General features: G+C 48.3%; 1 protein-coding gene across 6 annotated transcripts in view; it reads right to left on the bottom strand.

Annotated features, from left to right (window-relative positions):
• The window catches only part of ARHGAP44 (Rho GTPase activating protein 44), a 192,846-nt gene that overhangs the window by 72,049 nt on the left and 101,290 nt on the right, over positions 1 to 19,507 (bottom strand). For 5 of the 6 annotated variants that reach the window (XM_079796948.1, XM_079796952.1, XM_079796949.1 and 2 more), the window contains exons 4-6: positions 12,856 to 12,932; positions 4,314 to 4,425; positions 2,181 to 2,257 (exon numbers count right to left, since the gene is read on the bottom strand). In XM_079796948.1, coding sequence (XP_079653074.1) covers positions 2,181 to 2,257; positions 4,314 to 4,425; positions 12,856 to 12,932 — 266 coding nt within the window. Of the gene's footprint in view, positions 1 to 2,180; positions 2,258 to 4,313; positions 4,426 to 12,855; positions 12,933 to 19,507 lie in introns of those variants that run through there. The other variant, XM_079796953.1, reaches the window with a different exon arrangement.

Genomic DNA, 19,507 nt, shown 5'->3' with positions numbered 1-19,507 from the left:
ACAACTGTAGGTCTGAAGTTTATAAACACAGAAATTTGGAGAGGGACGGCAGAGATTTCCTCACCAGATGATATACAAGAGAGGATGAACTGAAACTACGAAAAAGTTGTTACATCATGGCTTTGAGTCCCCAATGACGTTTCTCTAAGGTCCCAGAATCTACCCTTCAGCACAGCACACGGACTAGGCTGACGTGGCTGTCACCCAGGAGAGACCCTGTCTCAGAGGACAGGACAGAAGAGGGAGGAGGCGGGGGCACTGAGAGGCTGCACACTAGCCTTCCGGCCAGAGCTCTGTGCTGGAACTTGGGTTTTCCTTATCCTGGCAAAGCCCAGACGCCAGGGAGAACCACCCGGTCCTCCCAGGAGCACAGTGGCCACGATCCTCCCCACAGTGGGACAGTCGGCATCTCTTCAATCATCTGATGTGCCTCCCAAAGAATGGGACTTGAGCACTGTCCCCTATGAAGTTTTGGGACAGGGGTGATGGGAGGTGATCTTACGTGGCACAGGACGCCGCGGTGAGTCACACCAAATCAGTTCTGCGCATGCAGGCTGCTCTGACTCCTCCACGCGCACTAGGGAGAGACCTCAGATCTGGGTCAGAATAACTGTAGCAACTTTCCCATCCTCCCCGTCCCTCACAACAAAGACACAGCTTCTGGGTCACAGCCTCCCAGAGGCAGCAGGATCGGAAATGTAACAACACCGACTTTGCTTCCACCCCGTTCACTTTTGTTTACCGGGTACTTGCAGCAAAGGACACTGCTTTCCAACCTACCACAGTGCTATACGATTCCTTTGTTAAATGGATTCGTTTTGAAAAAGCGGATCAATTTTTAAAAGACATGGAAGCACAGATGGCAAAAATCATTCAGGTGGCCTGAAGTCTGGGAAACATTAGAGAAACGTTTGTGTTTCTGCTGACCAAACCTACTTCATTTCCGCTCTGGGGGGCTGCCTACACTTTTCCCTGGTCCGGATGCCGAATGCCAACGTCCCACCTGGTTGCAGTAGCAGCTTCCCTTCAAAAGGCACTTTTATAAAGTCCTGTGATCTCAAAACAACCTCCCCAAGTGAACCCACAAATGTTGTTACTCCCTGTCTACAGGTGTGCAGGCCACTCAGGGCCTTTAAGTGACTTGACCAAGGTCATAGGTCTAGAAAGTAGGTGACCTTGATCTTGGGACTTCATTTCTGGCTCCTGGCTTGTGACTCTGTCCTCATCTCTCAGCCCAAGTATATTGATTTTCTTTCTTTTTCTCAAGAAAATGAAAAGAAGATGCGGAGATTATTAAAACTGACCTGCCGCAGACCTAAGGTAGAGCCAAATAGTTAATTCCCTATTAATTCATATTCATGACCCTGCAATCTTTCAACTTGCAGACTACACGAACACATGCATACCGCCGTAAAGAATAAAATGACGGACAACCACGACCTGTGGCGGCCACCGGCGAAGCCATCGTAAAGCCTGCAGCACCCCTGCTACACCAGGACTTTTCTGGTGGATTCTGGGAGAGAGTGGCACCCCGGAACTTTGCTCATAATGGCCGCGGTGTTTAGAGAATGGCTACAGGACAGAGATATCTACACCGTCCGCTTCAGGAAAAGGTGAATTGGTCCCCAGAACCCGAAATTCTCCCCTCATTACAGACACAACCACCATCCATGCCACTACTCTCCCTTTTCCTCCCACCCCAGCCACGCTGGCCTGCACCCTGCGTACCTCCCTCTGATTCCCACCCAAGGGCCCTGCACTGGCTGCTCCCACGTGGCGGACAGTGCGGCATCAGAGCTTTGCACGACCGCCTCCTCCCCATCATTTATGTCTAAGGTCACGTGTCATCTCAGAAAGCCCTCTTCGTGTGACCCTACCTGGTGCTGCCCCCCTCCCCTTCCCAGCATCCCTCCCGGCATCCCCCCGGGTCATTTCTTCATGTGACTCCCGGCTGCCTGAGATGGTCTGGTGTGGCTGCGCACCTGTCCAGCTCTCTCTCCCTAACTGGACCACAGCCTCCGTGAGGGGGGCCCGTGGCTGCGCTCACTGCTCTCGCCTCCAGGGCCTGCCACACAGGGGTGTCAGTATGCAGACAGTCACACACTCTCCTGCCCACAACCCAAAGGCGATCAGTGTTCCTTCGCAGCTGCAAAGATGAAAGCAAAGTTGCCCTTCCGTACCTTGTTCGTGAGGAATCCATGTCCAGCACCAACTTTGCTAAATGTTTCCTCTGTTTTTGAATATTTGGAATTTCCACCTGTGGTTAAAGGAGATGAAAGACACAGTCAAACTGAAGCTCAAAATAAATTCTTCAGGAGTGACTGACAGACACACAAGTTTGCTAGAGGTCTCCCAACCCTTCTTTTTGGATCAAATCCCCGAATCCTTTTCCTGACCTAACTCTGCTCTTCCTTCGCTGGGCACCTGCAGCAGCCCAGAGCTGCGCCCCGGCCCTCGGAGGCGTGGCCTCATTCCTGCTGTCACCCCGGTGGCAGACGGGCCTCAGTCACCTTCCTCTCTACTTGCACGAGGACCATCGTGGGGACAAAAGCAGGTCTGACACGCAGACCTAACTCCACAGACAGCAGAAGAATGAAGGGAACAGCTCAGGAGACCCGAGACGCTATGGGGAATGCAATGAGGGTATGTTTTTATAGACAGACGATTTTTCCCAAAGTGACTAAGAAATCAGCATCCCCACGGCTTCGCTGGGCTATGAGGGAAGTGGTTGCTGTGTGGATGCTCTTTTCATATTTTTATTTCTAAAAATGGCTTAACAACATTCCAGGGAGGGATTCTGGTTCCAGGCCCAGCAAAATTGGGGCAGGAAGTGAGAATTTAAAAGAAAAACTGGCCATAACTGAACCAAAGTCATCTCAGGCTGTGGCTTGTAGAGGAGGAAAAATGTGAGGAAGATCCAGTGATCTGTGAAGTGCTGTCTATCCATCCTTCTGGGCGGGGCAAGCAATGGGCCGAGTGTAAGGACTTCCAATAGGAAGGAGGATAAGTGTCCGGGGAACCCCGCATCATCACAGAGCCCGGGGCAACGCTGGGAGCCACACGGGCGTCGGGGTCACACAGGCAGCCTCGGCCCCCGGCACACCTGCCCTGGGCACTGCTCCAAGCTGGCTACGATGCTGGGCCACCTTGTGAAGAACAAGGGCGCGGGGCAGGCTGGGGGTGACCTGTAACAGGATGGCATCCGAGAAGCCTAGAATGGCCCATACCAGAGCCCACAGCTCAGGCTTCCTCCTAGAATACTTTCAGGCACTTAGCAATCCTTCACCCATGTGTTCTGTCCCGGAAGTAGCAGCAGGGGGTGGTCAGAGAGGAAACCAGACAGGGTCCAGGGCAGTACTGTCCATTAGGTAGCCTCCAGCCACATGTGGCTACGCCATTTTACTTTCAAATCAACAAAAGTCACACAAAATTACAATCCGAGCTCCTCAGTCACTTTCAACACACTCCCAGAGCTCAACAGCCACAGGAGGTAGCGGCCACCACCCTGTATGGGTGTGCGGGTGCGGAGCCAGGCGGGTGTGGAGATGTGCAGGTGTGGGGGGATGAGGATGAGGAGGTGTGCTGGTGCAGAGCAGTGCGGGTGTGAGGGTGTGCATGAGTGTGGGGGTGTGCAGGTGTGTGGGTGCGGAGGTGTGAGGGTGCGGAGGTGTGCGGGTGCGGAGGTGTGCGGATATGGGACCTTCCCATTGTTGCCGGTGGTTCTAGCGCCAGCGCCAGCACCAGCTGGGTTTTGTATGATCAACTAAAGGCAACTGGGAGGAGTGCCAAGGTTCAGGGCAAAGAAAGTCCCAACCATGTCCTTTCTTACTTGTTTGACTAGCAAAACTGTCACAGAGACATTGAGGTTTCTTGTTAATGAAACGGTTTTGTTCAGTTCCTTTACCGTCCAAGAGAAGAGACCTATGTAACAAGTGCAGGAGGCCTCATGGGGTCTCGGCCAGGGATCCAGGCCCCGGAGGAGGCTGCGGACCCGTTCATTTCACTGAAGACCTGAGGGGGTGGAGGGCAGGGTGGTGAGGGCAGTGGGACCCCGGTGGGGAAGGGGGTGATGCTGCCAGCTTGCCCCCTCCCCTTGGAACGCCAACGGAGAGGAAAGTGGGCGGGAGTAGGGGCAGCCGACACTGAGGGGCTGCGCGTTGGGCAATCCTGACCGTGGGCGTGGCTGGCGGTCACCCCATGAAAGCAGCGTCACAGAGCAGGTGAGGGACAGAAACAGGGGTGCAGGGGAAAGGCTGCAGGGCCCGCCCTCTGTCCTGCCCGCCTCGCTCAGGCCTGGCGCATCCCCTCCTCACCTCCGCCAGCAAAAACAGGGGCTCGATCACATCTCTCTCTACTTGCAATTCAAAATGAATCAGCTCCTGTGCCAGCTTGTCCTCTGTCTCCCCACAGAGTTTCAGCATCTTCCTGCAACAGAGGGGAAAACCACGCTGCACAGCCCGGAAAGCAGGTCGCGGCGCCACCCTGCCGCGCCTCCGGGCTGGGCACACCTTCGTGACAGCGGTGCTAATAAAGCGATTGCTTTCCGTGGTGTCCCATGGACCAACCTCCTCCATCCACTATTACTTCTGAAATGATCAATTTTTTAAATGATGCTGAGTACCTACTGTGTGCCTGGGGTAGAGGGAACACGTAGGGAAACACAGAGAGATGCGGAGAGAACGACTCACAGGCCCAGCCCACAGGCCTACCAAGAGCCAGGGGTTCCTGCCTCCTGGGGCACTGGAGACATTGTTTTCAACCGGCCCATAGAGAAAACCTCTCCCCAGCCATAAACCCTTCTAATGCGGGAGGCACAGACAAAGCAGGAGTGGAAATCCATTCCAAGGTTATTAATAAGGAGCCAAGAAAAAAGGCCCAATGAGTGGCAAGTTTTACCATATTCCTAGATGCAAGAATATATTTTAAGACGGTTCATTCCCCTGAACAGCATTCAGGGAGTCCCTCGCTTCTCATGGTACCACATTAACTGAAACCCGTGTAAAACGCTTTTACAAATCAATAAAAGTGGCCACTGTTATTCTAAGGTTAGTATGCACCTTCCCTATCCTTACTATACACTTCTCACCAATGTGTTTGCTCACTTACAGTATATAAAGCATCACCTACGGTAAAGCGTTTACATAATAATTTCCCACGGAACCTAGCCTTCCGTTACATGCTTTTAAAATCCATCGTCTTTGGGGCGTACCCATCATGACACATACAGAACTAGGTTGTTCTGCTGTCCAGAGTTCTTTTCTGTGAACAAACCACCACTTACTAGCCTTCCCACGGTCCACGGTGCGTGGCTCTTCCACGCGGTGGCCGGGAGCCTGTGCTTGTGCAGTCTCTGCATGTGTGAGGATTGTTCTGTGCGAAGGAGAGGTGCGCACACCCTTAACCTCACTAGAGGCGCCAATGCAACAGCGAGTCCCACTGCTCTGCCCCCGGGCCAGCCCTTGGTGCGGGCAGAAATGCGGGCAGAAATGTTAATCTCTGCCACACCCGTGGCTGCAGAGCATTCTCTCCTCCTGGTTTTAATTCCCGTTGCTTGACTACCTGACTGCCTTCTCAGGTCGTGGGTCCAGCAGGCTCCCTCTTCTGTGGAGAGCCTAGTCACATTCTTTGGTATTTCTGTATCGGGATATGTCATTTGAATTGAGTTGTAGGAGTTCTTTATATACTTACAGACATGGGTGTGGATGCAGAGGGCATGCAAATCCTTTTTCATATCCGCTATAAATGTCAACACCCAGGCTTATTTTTGTACCTTTTTAATGGTGTTTTTGACCTGATTCTTCTGTTACTTGCCTCCATATTTCTAATGTTACTTCTTAATTTGTTCCAATTGTAAGCATTAGTTGTTGACTGTTGAGTATGGGAAATGGGAATTTAGCTGTCTTTACATTTCCCCTCCCTCCATTTATTAAGACCACAGGGGCTCAGCATTGCCTTTTGGAGGAATGCCATGTGGAGGCAGGCTGGGTCGTGCAGTGGCCAGTGCTTTCTCCTGCACGTTGGTTTGTTCTCTCTGCAGTTCACAATCGCCTGGTTTTGATTTCCTTGTTCAGTCTTCTACGGACCTGACTGAACCCCAAATCCTCTGCCACTCTCCTAGTTTGTCTCTTAGACACTGAACTACATTTGATGCGAACAAATTTCATCTTCTTGAATTCCTCTCTCCCAAACCTGCGTCTCTCTAGGCTGTTTGCCTTCTGCCCCGGGCACAGCTGTCTTCCCGCATTTCCCCCACCATCTCCTGCAGGTTCTCTCTCTGTCCTGGCCCCTACATTCTCTGTCTCCCTTTCCTGGTCACTCGCTCATCACACAGCACATCTTGCTTAGCTGTGGGTGGAACATCGATTTCTGAGAACTTACTCATCAGGACACAGCCCTCCACCCTAGCAACTGACCGCTGGGCGGACCGGGCTTAGCCCTTCAGGCTGCTGAAGGCATCGCTCAATCACCTTCCAGCTCCCATTGTTGCTCTGGCAAGGCTGGGCACATTCAAATTTTTGACCCTCTGATGTGACAATTTTCTCTCTCTAGATTTGCAGAATCTCTTATTTGTCACTAGTGTTCACTAGTGAGTGGAAGCCCTGGTGCAGGTTTAATTTTTTTACTGTGTTGGGAGTTCAGAGGCCCTTACATGTCCTTTGGTTCTGAAACATTCTTTCAGATCATTTTATCATCATCATCATCTTCATCACCATCCCTTTATCTCCTTCCCTCACAACTCCTGTCATTGAAGCCTAAAACGTCCTCTACTTTCCCAACTTTTCTATTGTCTGTCATCATCTTCTTGCCCTCTTTTCAATTTTTCTTCAACTTCATTTTCCAAACCTACTGAGAATGTCATATTCTTCATTTCTATCAGCTTGCTATTAATCTTTGAGTTCTTTTCCCATAAATATTTTTATTCACATCCTATTTTCTGTTTAATAGAGGCTTTATTTTCTCTTCTCACTTGAAAATATAAGTGATAATTTTCCTGAAATCTTCTCCTCCCCCAGGCAATATCTATTTTTTCCTGATTTCACTCTTGTACTATTTCCCCAACTAGAGGCCCAGTGCACAAAATTCGTGCATGGAGGGGGGGGGGTGTCCCTCAGCCCAGCCTGTACCCTCTCCAATCTGGGACCCTTTGAGGGATGTCCAACTGCCCATTTAGGCCCGATCCTAAACGGGCAGTCGGACATCCCTCTCACAATCCAGGACTGTTGGCTCCCAACTGCTCGCCTGCCTGCCTTCCTGATTGCCCCTAACCACTTCTACCTGCCAGCCTGATCACCCCCTAACGACTCCGCTGCCAGCCTGATTGATGCCTAACTGCTCCCCTGCCAGCCTGTTTGCCCCCAACTTCCCTCCTCTGCCGGCCTGGTCACCCCTAACTGCCCTCCCCTGCAGGGTTGATCGCCTCCAATTGCCCTCCCTTGCAGGCCTGATCCCTCTCAACTGCCCTCCCTTGCAGGCCTGGTGCCTCCCAACTGCCCTCCCCTGCTGGCTATCTTGTGGTGGCCATCTTGTGTCCACATGGGGGCAGTATCTTTGACCACATGGGGGCAGCCATATTGTGTGTTGGAGTGATGGTCAATCTGCATATTACTCTTTTATTAGATAGGATAGAGGCCTGGTGCAGGGGAGGGGGCCAGCTGGTTTGCCCTGAAGGGTGTCCTGGATCAGGATGGGGGTTCCCTTGGGGCGTGGGGCAGCCTGAGCAAGGTGCCTGTGGTGGTTTGCAGGCCAGCTATGCCCCCTGGAGACCCAAGCGGAGGCCCTGGTATCTGGAATTTATTTACCTTCTACAATTGAAACTTTGTAGCCTGGAGCGGAGCCAAGCCTCCTGCTCACTCCGTGGCCGGCAGCCATTTCTGTTGGGTTTAATTCACCTTCTATAATTGAAACTTTGTAGCCTGGAGTGGAGGCCTAGGCCAGCCAGGGCAGGTAGAAAGCTTGGCTTCCTCCATTCCCGGGGGCAACCCTGGCCTGCTCTCTACAGCTCCGTGGCTGCCGCCATTTCTGTTTGGATTTGTTTACCTTCTATAATTGAAACTTTGTAGCTTGAGTGGAGGCTTAGGCAGGTAAGGGCAGGCGGAAAGCTTGGCTTCCTCCGTTGCCTGGGAAACCTTGCTCTCTGTGGCTATAGCCATCTTGGTTGGGTTTATTTGCATACTCGCTCTGATTGGCTGGTGGGTGTGGCTTGTGGGTGTAGCAAAGGTACGGTCAATTTGCATATTACTCTTTTATTAGGTAGGATTGTTTCGGTGTATAAGTTTCAAGTGCCTGGTGGTCTTCAGTCCTGTCTGCATGTAAGGGTAGAGACCAGCATCTTGGAAACTGTGAGCAAAGCTCACAGCTGGGAGCTCGTCTGCAGGGTGACCTAGCTGGGCCGCGCGTTGGAAGCTTCAGTGGCTTCTGGTCTTCAGTTCATTCCCGTGGGGCTGGAGACATCTCATAGAAGGCTCTTCCAATTTCATGCTTAGGGAGTAGGGGCCTGAGGGCTGCATGAGTGGAGAGACAGCTGGAGTCTCAGTGTCCAGCTGCAGGAGGTCACTTAAGTCTCTTCTTAAATAACTGCTACCCTTACCTGGTGTCCCCAGTCTAGAGAAGCTGTTTTACCCAGAGAAGAAAGCTCCACAATTCAGCTGGGATTGGGGGTGAAGGGATGAGTCTCCCAGAGGTGAGGTAAGTGCTGGGTTCGAGCAACCCAAGCGGTACTTGATTAGCTTTTCAATCCTTACTCATAAGTTCAATCACTTCCCTACCCCCAGAGACCCACTGTTCCGACATGCCTGGTGCCACCAATCCTGAGCCGTGTCCGCATATCAAGGAGTAAGTGGGGTTGGCTCTCTGGATAGCCTGCCTTGGGAGTCAGATTTCGGGAACTTGTTAAGTCAGTTCCCAATCAATCTTGTTTTACAGTTCATAAAATTTTGTTGCTATTGTCTTCTCTCTTGTCTTTCCTCTTGTTTTGGGTTTATGCCTTTTAAGTAAAAATGAATCTCTTTGTTGTAGTAGATTTTGAAGAAAAAAAAGTAGATGCGTGTGTTCAGTCTGTCATCTTTACCTGGGTATCTTCCATCCCTTACTCTCAACCGTGTGTGTCATGATTTAGGTGTGACTCTTAGAAAGAGCATATAATGATTTCATTTATCCACCTGACAGTCTCTATATTTTGAACAGTTGAGTTTTTTTCCATTTAATCCCTAACGATTACAAATACATACAGTAATAACTGTTACCTTCATTTTCTGTTTTCTATTTATTATGCTTATTTTTTTGCTTACTTTTTTCTCTTTTAGTCCCTTCTATGTTTTTTCTATTTCCCTTTTTATTCTTTTACTATTTTGAAGTTATACATTCTATTTCAATTCTTTTCGTGGTTACTCTAACTTTTATAACTTGTGCATTTACTTTAAATGTACTACCTTTATTCTCCTTCCAAACAATGTAAGGACCTGCAGCACTAATCCCCTTTCTAATGTTTCATGTTAATATTTTCTAGTATTTTAGTGTCACTTTGCTTTCAACTCCCATCAAATTAATCATTATTATGTTTCTACTATTAATTCAATGCTTATTAATATTTACTTACACTAAAAGGGTAGCAGAATGTGCTGAAATATGCCACAATGGCATAAGGATTATTTTGAGCTGAAGGCAACTGAGAAGATTCAGATACAAAATAAGGCCTCTACACTACTCCCCCCGCTCCCCACTTGCCTAAAAGCAGAACATAAATTCGTAGAGGTGTCTCTCCTGCCCACACTACCAGGAAGGACAAAGGTAACTCTGGGCTCTTACCACCTAGAGAAGGCCCCAAAGAAGTAACGAACTTTACTAACGACTCTTATTTTCCACTAGTTTCTCCATATCATTGCCTTCCCATAATCTGTCGCCCTAGAAACTCAAATTTCTTTTCCTTTGTTTTGCCACTTCTCTGAAAATTATTGTTCTTTTGTTGAGATGCTATATCAGCCCGTTTTAGCCACTCCTTTGAGTTACTAATGGCTGAGTCCTCCTATACATACACACTGCACACAGTAATAAAATTTGCATGCTTTTCTCATTAATCTGTCCTTTGCCGATTTAATTTGCAGAGCCACAGGAGAGAAACCTAAAATACATAGAGGAAAAAAGACTTGTTTTCATTCCCACACCATATTCACTATTTTTATTTTTATTTTTTTTACAAATGCTATCTTGCTACTTGCATTTCATTCCTGTCTTCTGGATATAATCTATTTCACATGAACTTAACTAGTTCTTTCAGTGAGAATATACAAGCAGTAAATTCTCTAAATTTTTGGCTGAAAATATTGTTATTATCCTTTTATTCTCGAATAATAATTTAGTTTGTCATAGAATCTTGCATTCCTATATTTTCGCTCAATACTTGAAGATTTTCCTTCATTATTTCCTGGCATTTATTTTGGCTGATGAATAAATAGTCTGTTATCAGTCTAATTACTCTTTAATATGTAACTATCTTTTTCTCTGCTTAAATTAAGCTTTTTTTCTTTTTAATAATTTCCAGTTTTATGACAATGTGCCCAAGGATAGATTTCTTTGTGTTGATCTTAATCAGGACTTTTTGTGCTTCTTAAATCTAAAGATTATGTCTTTCATCAAATCTAAAATCTAGAAAAGAAAAATTTAACCATAAACTTTCCCTCTCCATATTTTCTTAGAAACTACTGCTAGACATAGTTTTGTATTCTATCATTCATGCCTCTCCATTTAATAATGCCTACATCCTTTTCTCTTATACTTCATTCTAAATGGTGACTTCAGATCTGTTTTAAAGTTCACCAATTTTTTATTTGAGTGCAATTTTCTGTTTATCATTAATAAGGTTTTATATTATAGTAAGTATAATTTGAATTTTAAGAAGTTCTATTGTTTTTTTCCTTTGATTCTGCATATTTTTTTCATATTGTTTGTTTCTTTGGTCAAGGATTATTTTGTCCTTACTTAATTTTTAAATGGAGGCATAATTGACATATCTATACTAATAAAAGGGTAATATGCTAACTAGACCGGGAGACCTTCCGGACGTCCTTCCGGATAAAGCCATGGCAGCGGGGCCGAGGCAGAGGCAGTTAGGGGCGATCAGGCTGGCAGGGGAGGGCAGTTGGAGGCGATCAGGCCAGCAGGGGAGGACAGCTGGAGGCAATCAGGCCGGCAGGGGAGGGCAGTTGGGGGCGATCAGGCCAGCAGGGGGGGTAGTTGGGGGCAAGCAGGCCAGCGGGAGGTAGCAGTTAGGGGTAAGCAGGCCGGCGGGGGGTGGCAGTTGGGGGCAAGCAGGCCAATGGAGGGGGGCAGTTGGGGGCAAGTAGGCTGGCGGGGAGTGGCAGTTGGGGACGAGCAGGCCAGCTAGGGGGGCAGTTAGGGGCAAGCAGGCCAGCGGGGGGGGGGGGAGTGGGGCTGGAGTTGGGGACGAGCAGGCCAGCTAGGGGGGCAGTTAGGGGCAAGCAGGCCAGCGGGGGGGGGGGGGGGGAGTGGGGCTGGAGTTGGGGACAAGGAGGCCAGCAGGGGTGGGCAGTTGGGGGCGATCAGGCCAGTAGGGGGGTTAGTTGGGGGCAATTAGTCCAGTGGTGGGGCAGTTAGGGGTGATCAGGCCAGCAGGGGGGTTAGTTGGGGGCAATCAGTCCAGTGGGGGGGGCAGTTAGGGGTGATCAGGCTGGAAGGGGGAGCAGATGGGGGCGAGCAGGTTGGCGGGGGGGGGGCAGTTGGGGGCGAGCAGGCTGGCAGGGGGGGCAGTTGGGGGCGAGCAGGACGGCGAGGGGTGGCAGTTGGGGGCGAGCAGGCTGGCAGGGGGGGCAGTTGGGGATGAGCAGGCAGATGAGGGGGGGGCAGTTGGGGGCAAGCAGGCCGGCAGGGGTGGGCAGTTGGGGGCGATCAGGCCAGCAGGGGGCTGGTTGGGGCAATCAGTCCAGTGGGGGGGCAGTTAGGGGTGATCAAGCCGGAAGGGGGGGCAGTTGGGGGCAATCAGGCCAGCAGGCAGGTGAGTGGTTAGGAGCCAGTGGTCCTGGATTGAGGAATGTCCCCCAAGGGGTCCCAGATTAGAGAGGTTGCAGGCCAGGCTGAGGGACACCCCCGCCCCCGTGCACGAATTTCGTGCACCAGGCCACTAGTAACATTATATTAGTTTCAGGTGTACAGCACAATGATTCAATGTTTGTGCATACTGCAAAATGATCACCACAATGGTCTGGTTAACACTTTCCACCATACATAGTTACAACATTTTCCTTAAAATATGATTACTTCAAAAATTTATCCTTGCGCAGGGGGCCGTGCTAATCTTCTATGTATTGTTCCAATGTTAGTACATGTGCTGCCAAAGCAAACAGTGTCCTTACTTAATTTTTCAATTTCATTTTAAACATAATTATTTTACATTTTCTTTCAGACTGCCCTATTGTTTTTGTTCCTAAGGGCACCGCTTCTCCTCCTCATTGTGCCTGAGGAGTCTCTCTCATGTCCATTCTATTTTTAGTCTGTTTTTATTATAAGCTCAAGACCAGCCAGAGTTGCTCTTCTGGGAATCCCATACGTATCTGACATCTGACATTGAGAGGATTCATATCTGCATTTACTGGAACCCTAGGGATTTCAATTGTCCGTCAGCAGTTTTATGTTAATTCTCCGCCTGGGAGGTGCCCCACTGCAGAGGCAGTAAATATAACTGGGCCTGGGGTTTTGCCTCTCACTGGCGACCTTTCCTTCCTCTGCAGGGAGTCCGTGGCCAGTCTGAAGGCGTCCTCAGTGCTTCCCCAAGCAGTGCTGGTCCCCTTTCTACGGATGGGGACTTACCTAGATTTGGCAAACCCACGCATGGTGTCACCTTACCCAAGAAGTGTGTCATCTCCCAGGATAGCTGACCCTTCCATCAAACACTGGGCCAGTGTCGTCAGAGGCAATTTTTTCTGAAAGGAGAAAATGGTTGCAATGAAAACTACTTTCCGCAGTTGCCTGCTTTCCTTAAAACAGCAAAAAGTCAAATACTCACCTAGATATTACATTAGCTAAAAAACAAAATGACTTTAAAATGTTTAAAACCTAAACATTTACAGGGTTTAATAATGATGGGACAGATTCAGAGATATCAAAATTCAGAAAAGTAAAACTGAATTAAATTTGTCAATTTGGAAAAGAAGCCTAAAATTTACATGCTGCATTTTAACAGAAAGTGGGACAGCAGCAAGAAAAAAAAGAGAAAATTTCAAAATTATATTAACAAAGATTGGAGTAATGCTTTAATTTCCAAAAATCAACTCCTCACCTGAAAAGTGTATTAGCCACATTTTATATATGAGGCAGATTATGGTCAAGAAGAGAAAAGTCCGGCCAGTGTTGCTCAGTGGTTGAGCATTGACCACTGAGGTCACTGTTCAATTCCTGGTGAGGGCACATGCCTGGGTTGTGGGCTCAATCCCGAGTAGGGGGCGTGCAGGAGGCGGCCTATCGATGATTCTCTCTCATAGGTTTCTATCTCCCTCTCCCTTCCTCTCTGAAATATATATATATATATATATATTTAAAAAAAAGAGAAAAAAGTTTTCACATACCATTACAATACAAAGAATGTAAGCTTCAACAAAAAGGCACATTCCAAATAAGATAGAATAGTCAACAGCACATGAAAAGATTCTTAACGTCATTAGTAATTAGGGAAATTCAAATCAAAGACACCACCTTGAGATACCACCTCACACTAGGATGGCTACACGAGTATTAATATACATTTGTGAAAATCAGAAAATGAGTATCGGGAGCACGTGGAGACACTAGAGCCCAATGCGCTGCTGGTGGAAATGCACACGGGGCAGCCCTGGGGAGAAGTCCAGCAGTATTTCAATTAGGTAAACAACTGTCGTATGGCCCAGCAATTCCACGCCTGGGCAGACACTGAAAATAACTGAAAACAAATGGTCAGACAAAAACATGTGCATGGATGTGAACAGCAGCACTGTCCACAACAGGCAAAAGGCGGGAACAGCTCAAAGATCATGAGTGAGTGGATAAACAAAGGAATATTACTCAGCCATAAAAAGGAGTGAAGTCTTAACACAGGCTACAACCTGGATGAACTTAAAAGCATCATGCGAAGTGAAAGGAGCCAGACACCATAGAGCACAGACTGTACGATTCTATTATAAGAAGTGTCCGGAATAAACAAATCCATAGACACAGAAAGTAGATTAGCGGTTGCCGGGGGCTGTGGGAGGAGAAAGAGGGAATGATTGCTTATGAATATGGGGTTTCCTTGGGGATGAGGAGAATGTTCTGGAATTAGATGGTGAGGGTAGTTGCACAAAGTTGTGAATGTACTAAATATCACTGAATTGTACACTTTAAAATAGCTAAAATGGTAAATTTTATGTTGTGCGGGAAGGGGGGCAAAGAAGGAGGGAGGTGGGGAGGAAGAAGAATATTGCTACAGGAGTGCAGCATGACCCACGCCCTCCTTCCTACTGCCAGGCCCTCTCCTCCTGAGCCTAACCCACCCAGCACACACTGACAGCGAGGTCAGAGCTGCGAGCAGGTCCTCCAGTCCCCACTGCGACACCGACTGCCCTTCAGGTGGAAAGAGACCGAACTGCATCCCGTCCCGCGCCTCCTGCGGTATTCCTCGGAGAGCCTCCGCTCTAACTCATGTCCGATCAGTAACAGGCGTGCCTGCCCAGGCACCGCACCGGTGCCGAGTGAGAGGAGACCGAACGTACATTCTAGTGCAGGCAGACAAGTAATAAATACAGAAACTATGGAGAAGATCCTTTCAAATGGCTGGAAGCACTATGGGCAAGAGAAAGCGAGAGGATGGGTAAGTGGGCAGCCGTGGGGTATGGAGCTGGATGAAGGGGGTGACATTGAAGATGGTCTGGAGTAAGAGAGCTCGTCAGCTAAGCCTCAAGAAGATCTGGAAAAGAACATTCCAGATAAAGGGAGTGAACGTGCAGAGGCTGTGAGGAGGGAAAGGGCATGTCCAGCCCCAGGTCCCCCAGGAGGCCAACGGGCTGGAGCGCAGAGGTGACAGGGAGAGCGGTGGGAGGCGGGCAGAGGTGTGATCATGCGGGCCTGTCAGCCAGAGGCAGGCACTGGGTTTCACTCGAAGGGCATCTGGGGACAGCTGGAGGGCTTAAGGAGAGTATGGTCCAGCATGGCTGGTGTGGCAGAGTGGTTGAGCGTTTACCTATGAACCAGGTCACGGTTCGATTCCCAGTCAGGGCACATGCCTGGGTTGCAGGCTCGATCCCCAGTTGGGGGCGTGCAGCTGATCAATGATGCTCTTTTACCATTGATGTTTCTATCTCTCTCTCTCCCTTCCCCTCTCTTTAAAACCAATAAACGTATTTTTTTTTTAAAAAAAAGAAGAACATGGTTGGATTAAAATAACCCCAATCCTGAGACAGACAACTCAATGGCTTGAGAGCGGGATCAGCTTGGAGATAGGTTTGGGGGGCTCCATCCACTAGAGTTAGGAATCTGGTTTGAACAGCTCCAAGAGACCTCCACCCCCTGTGGCACCTCCAGGGGAGACCTAGGGAGGGAGCTGAACTCCCGGAGTGACCTGGAGGTTCATGTGGTTCCTGAGGTAACTCAGGTGGAGAGAGCCGTGGCACCTGTGTGGGTCAGGCCTTCGTCGGGTCTAAAATATACCCCTCTCCCTGCCTTAGACAGGCCCACTCCACCGAAGCCAGACGCCCTTCACTCGAGGGATAAACTACTGCCCCATCATTTCAAAGAAAATGGAACATTCTTCTAGCAAAAAACTAGACCAGGCAACTCAGTGACAATACATCCAAATTAAAGCACCACTTTCGGACTGTCCTACAAAGCTATTAGGTACAAGTTTCCAGCGACTTAATTAAAGGCACAGGAACGAGTATCTTAGGAGAGCATCTATTCCCGCCTCACCTATTAAAAAGGGTTATTTAAAGCAAATCTTAGAAAAATGTCTGAAGCAGTTTAAAGAAAAAGAATTGAGCAGCTATACTTGTTAAGCTCACAGAGAGAACATGGCGCTTAAGGTACCGGTTCTTCATGGGGGTGATTCGTGCCCCCTGGGGCATCTGGCAATGTCTGCAGACTGTTCTGGTTGTTACAATGTGGGTTACATTACTGGCATCTAGTGGGTAGAGGCCAGGGCTGCTGCTGAGCATCCTACAACACATGGGAGTTTCCCAGAATAATGAATTACCCAGCCCCCAACACAATGGGTACTGAGGCGGAGAAACCTGGCCTAAGGCAAGGTCTTCAATCTGCAATTTCCTAAAATATCCTAGCAACCACCCCGTGAGGATGCTCCTCCCTGGGTCAGACAGCACTCTCGTGGCACTGTGAGCTCACACACAAAGGCCATTCTGGTTTTTGCGAGCACCCAGAGTCCCATGACCCTCCTTTAGGGCAGGGCCACAGCTCTTCCGATCCTTCAGAATCTGACAAGGAGCAAGGTAAGGGAGGATCTCGCCTGTAACAAATGAAAGGGAACTGCTAATAGCCTGGGAGTTACATCTTTTGGAGAAATATCTCTACCAGTCCGGTCAGTGAGTCACCAGACGCTGTGCCCGAGGGTGATTAAAGCAGACCAACAACAGCAGAAGAACAGCCCCAGGACCACTGGCGGATCAGTCCTGGAGGGAGAGGAGGGAGGGACAGCCGAGTGCCTGTCTTCCAACATTCACACCGGAAACTGCTGAGCCAGGGGCCACATTCTTTCCTCATCATTTCTAGTCACTTCACACCCTCACTAATGATTCCCAGAGCCTCTCAGGGGGCAAAGAGTGCAAAGCACCACAAAATGAGAAGTTATTCTTGCTTCAACTGCCTTTTAATTCTTAGCATTTTAATAAGGAGAATAACTTTTTCTTGTTCGCTATCCAATGTCAGCCTCCTATATACCCTATGCCTTGCTTTCCTTTTTAAATATCATTTCAGGTCATTTCCTATCATGACATATATAGCTACTTTGTTCTGGTTTTAAAAAAATATTTTTATTGATTTCTAGAGAGAGAGAGGAAGGAAGAGGGAGAAAGAGAAACATGGATGTGAGAATGTAACATCAATCACTGCCTCCTGCACGCCCCATACTGGGGATGGAGCCCTGGCATGTGCCCTGATGGAATCAAACCAGTGACCTTTCAGTACACGGGACGACGCCCAGCCAACTGATCCACACTGGCCAGGGCTACCTTGTTCTTTTTTCTTTAAATGACGACATAGCTCAATGAATGAAGATGACGAAATTCATTGCAGTCCTCTACTGATGGCGTGACTCTCACAGACCAGGGCCTGTGCTGTGGCCTGGGGGCCTCGTGTGAGGAAGACTTCACTCTAGCAGAGACATTAAGAAGAAAGAGTGCGTGGATCCCAAGGGCAGGAGTGGGTGGCTCACTGGGTAAAGCCTCAGTGGATATTAATGAAGAGTTTATTTGTGTAGATGCTTAAAGATTAAAAAAATTGGAAGAAATCCACAAAAAGAAAAGAGGAAGAGATGGATTAATGAGACAATATGCAATCAAAGGCAGTAGAATAGAAGTCAGTAGACTGCAACCCACAACAGACTACACATTATTTCATTTTCTAAAGAAATGACTTGAGACAAAGAAAAAATTGAGGGCTCAGTAGATGCCAGGCGCTATACTGATCTCACTGAACCTATTACTGCCTACAACTGAAGTATTATTGCCTCTCTCCCCATAGGATGCTCACCTCTACCCACTTCACATATAAGGATACTGAGTCTTACTCATAGATAGAGAACAAACAGAGGGGTGCAAGAGGTTGGGGGATGGGTAAAAGAGGTGACTGATTAAGAAGGACAAATTGGTAGTTACAGAACAGCCACAGAGAGGTCAAGTCCAGCCTAGGGAATATAGTCAATAACATTGTCAGAACTGTGTATGGTGCCAGTGGGACAGGACTTATTGGGGGGAATCACTTAGTAAATTATATATATGTCTAACCGCTATGCTGCACACCTGAAACTAATATAAAATAATACTGAGTACCAACTATAATTGAAAAATAAAAATAAATGAATAAAATTCATTTTAGTCTTAGAAGGATTTCACTGCCCACAGATCTAGAAAAGTTGCCACAGTATTTCCTCCACCGACAAGGATCGAGGCTGAGAGCCACCTGGTACTCAGGTGAGTGTTAGCGCCCAGGTAAAACAACCCCATGTAGCAAACCTCATCCTGGCCAGGGATTTTCAGGTCAAAGAGAGGCTCTTTAATAAACTCTTCCCTGATCTCAAGTGCTGGAATCAAGGGAAGGAAAGGCAGAATGCTCTGAGGTTTAGAAGCAGTCGCTCTGACTTGTCTGCAATGACTGCTGTCTCTAAAATTATCTTGGGCATAGCAACACATTTTAAAGGATGACTCGGACAAAAAGTCAGTTCTGATATCTATTCCCCAAACACACACAACGCCACGTCCCCCATCTCTGAACACCTCTGTCTACTAATTCTAAGCCCAAGCAGTTCTTCTGTAGTTCCTGCCCCCAAGATGCACCCGGACTTGCTGCTGGTGCTCGGTGGTTCTCAGGGGTCATTCTGGCCTAACAGTGAAGCCAGAGTAACAGCGGCAGGCGGTATTTCTTTATATTTATTCACGTTATGCATTGTGCTAGGTATTTACATGCATTACCTCACTGAATTCCCAAACACCCTTCTGGGTAGGGATTCATTATTGCCATCCCGCTTTCCATATGAAGGAATCAAGGCATAAAGAGGCAACTGATTCCCCAAGGCCAGGCTTCATTAGGAAGCAGTAGAGCTGAGTTTCACCCTGGGATAGTCAGGTCCAGGGCTGAAGTTCAGAGCCATCAAGGATCCAAGCTGGCTTGCTGGTGTGTCAAGCATGTTCCATGCCCAAAATACTCATGGGCCATCCATTCATAACACAATTTATTTTTAGCATTGGCTGGCCTGTGGCAGGCTTTGTTCCAGGCATTAAGTATATAGTTGTGCCCTAGCTGGTTTGGCTCAGTGGTTAGATCACTGGCCTGAGGACTGAAGGGTCCCAGGTTCGATTCTAGTCAAGGGCACATGCCTGGGTTGCGGCCTTGATCCCCAGTGTGGGGCGTGCAGGAGGCAGCCGATCAATGATTCTCTCTCATCATTGATGTTTTTATCTCTCTCTCTCCCTCTTCCTTCCTCTCTGAAATCAATAAAAATATATTAAAAAGAAAAAAAGAATATAGTCATGATGGAGAGACGAGATCCCTCCTCCCATGGAGCTCACATATCAGTGATGGGGAACAGACACATGAGCAAATCAATGATCATAATGATTCCAGAGAATAAAAAGTGCTATGCAGACAATAAAATAGGGTGCTGTGATTGGGGGATGGAGGAAGCAAACACATTAGGTGGTAGCAGAAAGAATGGGACAATGCGTTGCTGTCCTAAAATACTGGGTAAGGATAGTCCAGGCGGAGGGTAGAGCAAGTGCAAAGGCCCTAAGGATATGAGCTGAGCATGTTCAGTAACAGGTCA

The sequence above is a fragment of the Cnephaeus nilssonii genome, assembly GCF_951640355.1.
Source record: "Cnephaeus nilssonii genome assembly, chromosome: 19".
NCBI classification, from domain to species: domain Eukaryota; kingdom Metazoa; phylum Chordata; class Mammalia; order Chiroptera; family Vespertilionidae; genus Cnephaeus; species Cnephaeus nilssonii.
Note: the sequence above shows the minus strand (reverse complement) of the source record. Positions and strands in the feature narration are given on the sequence as shown.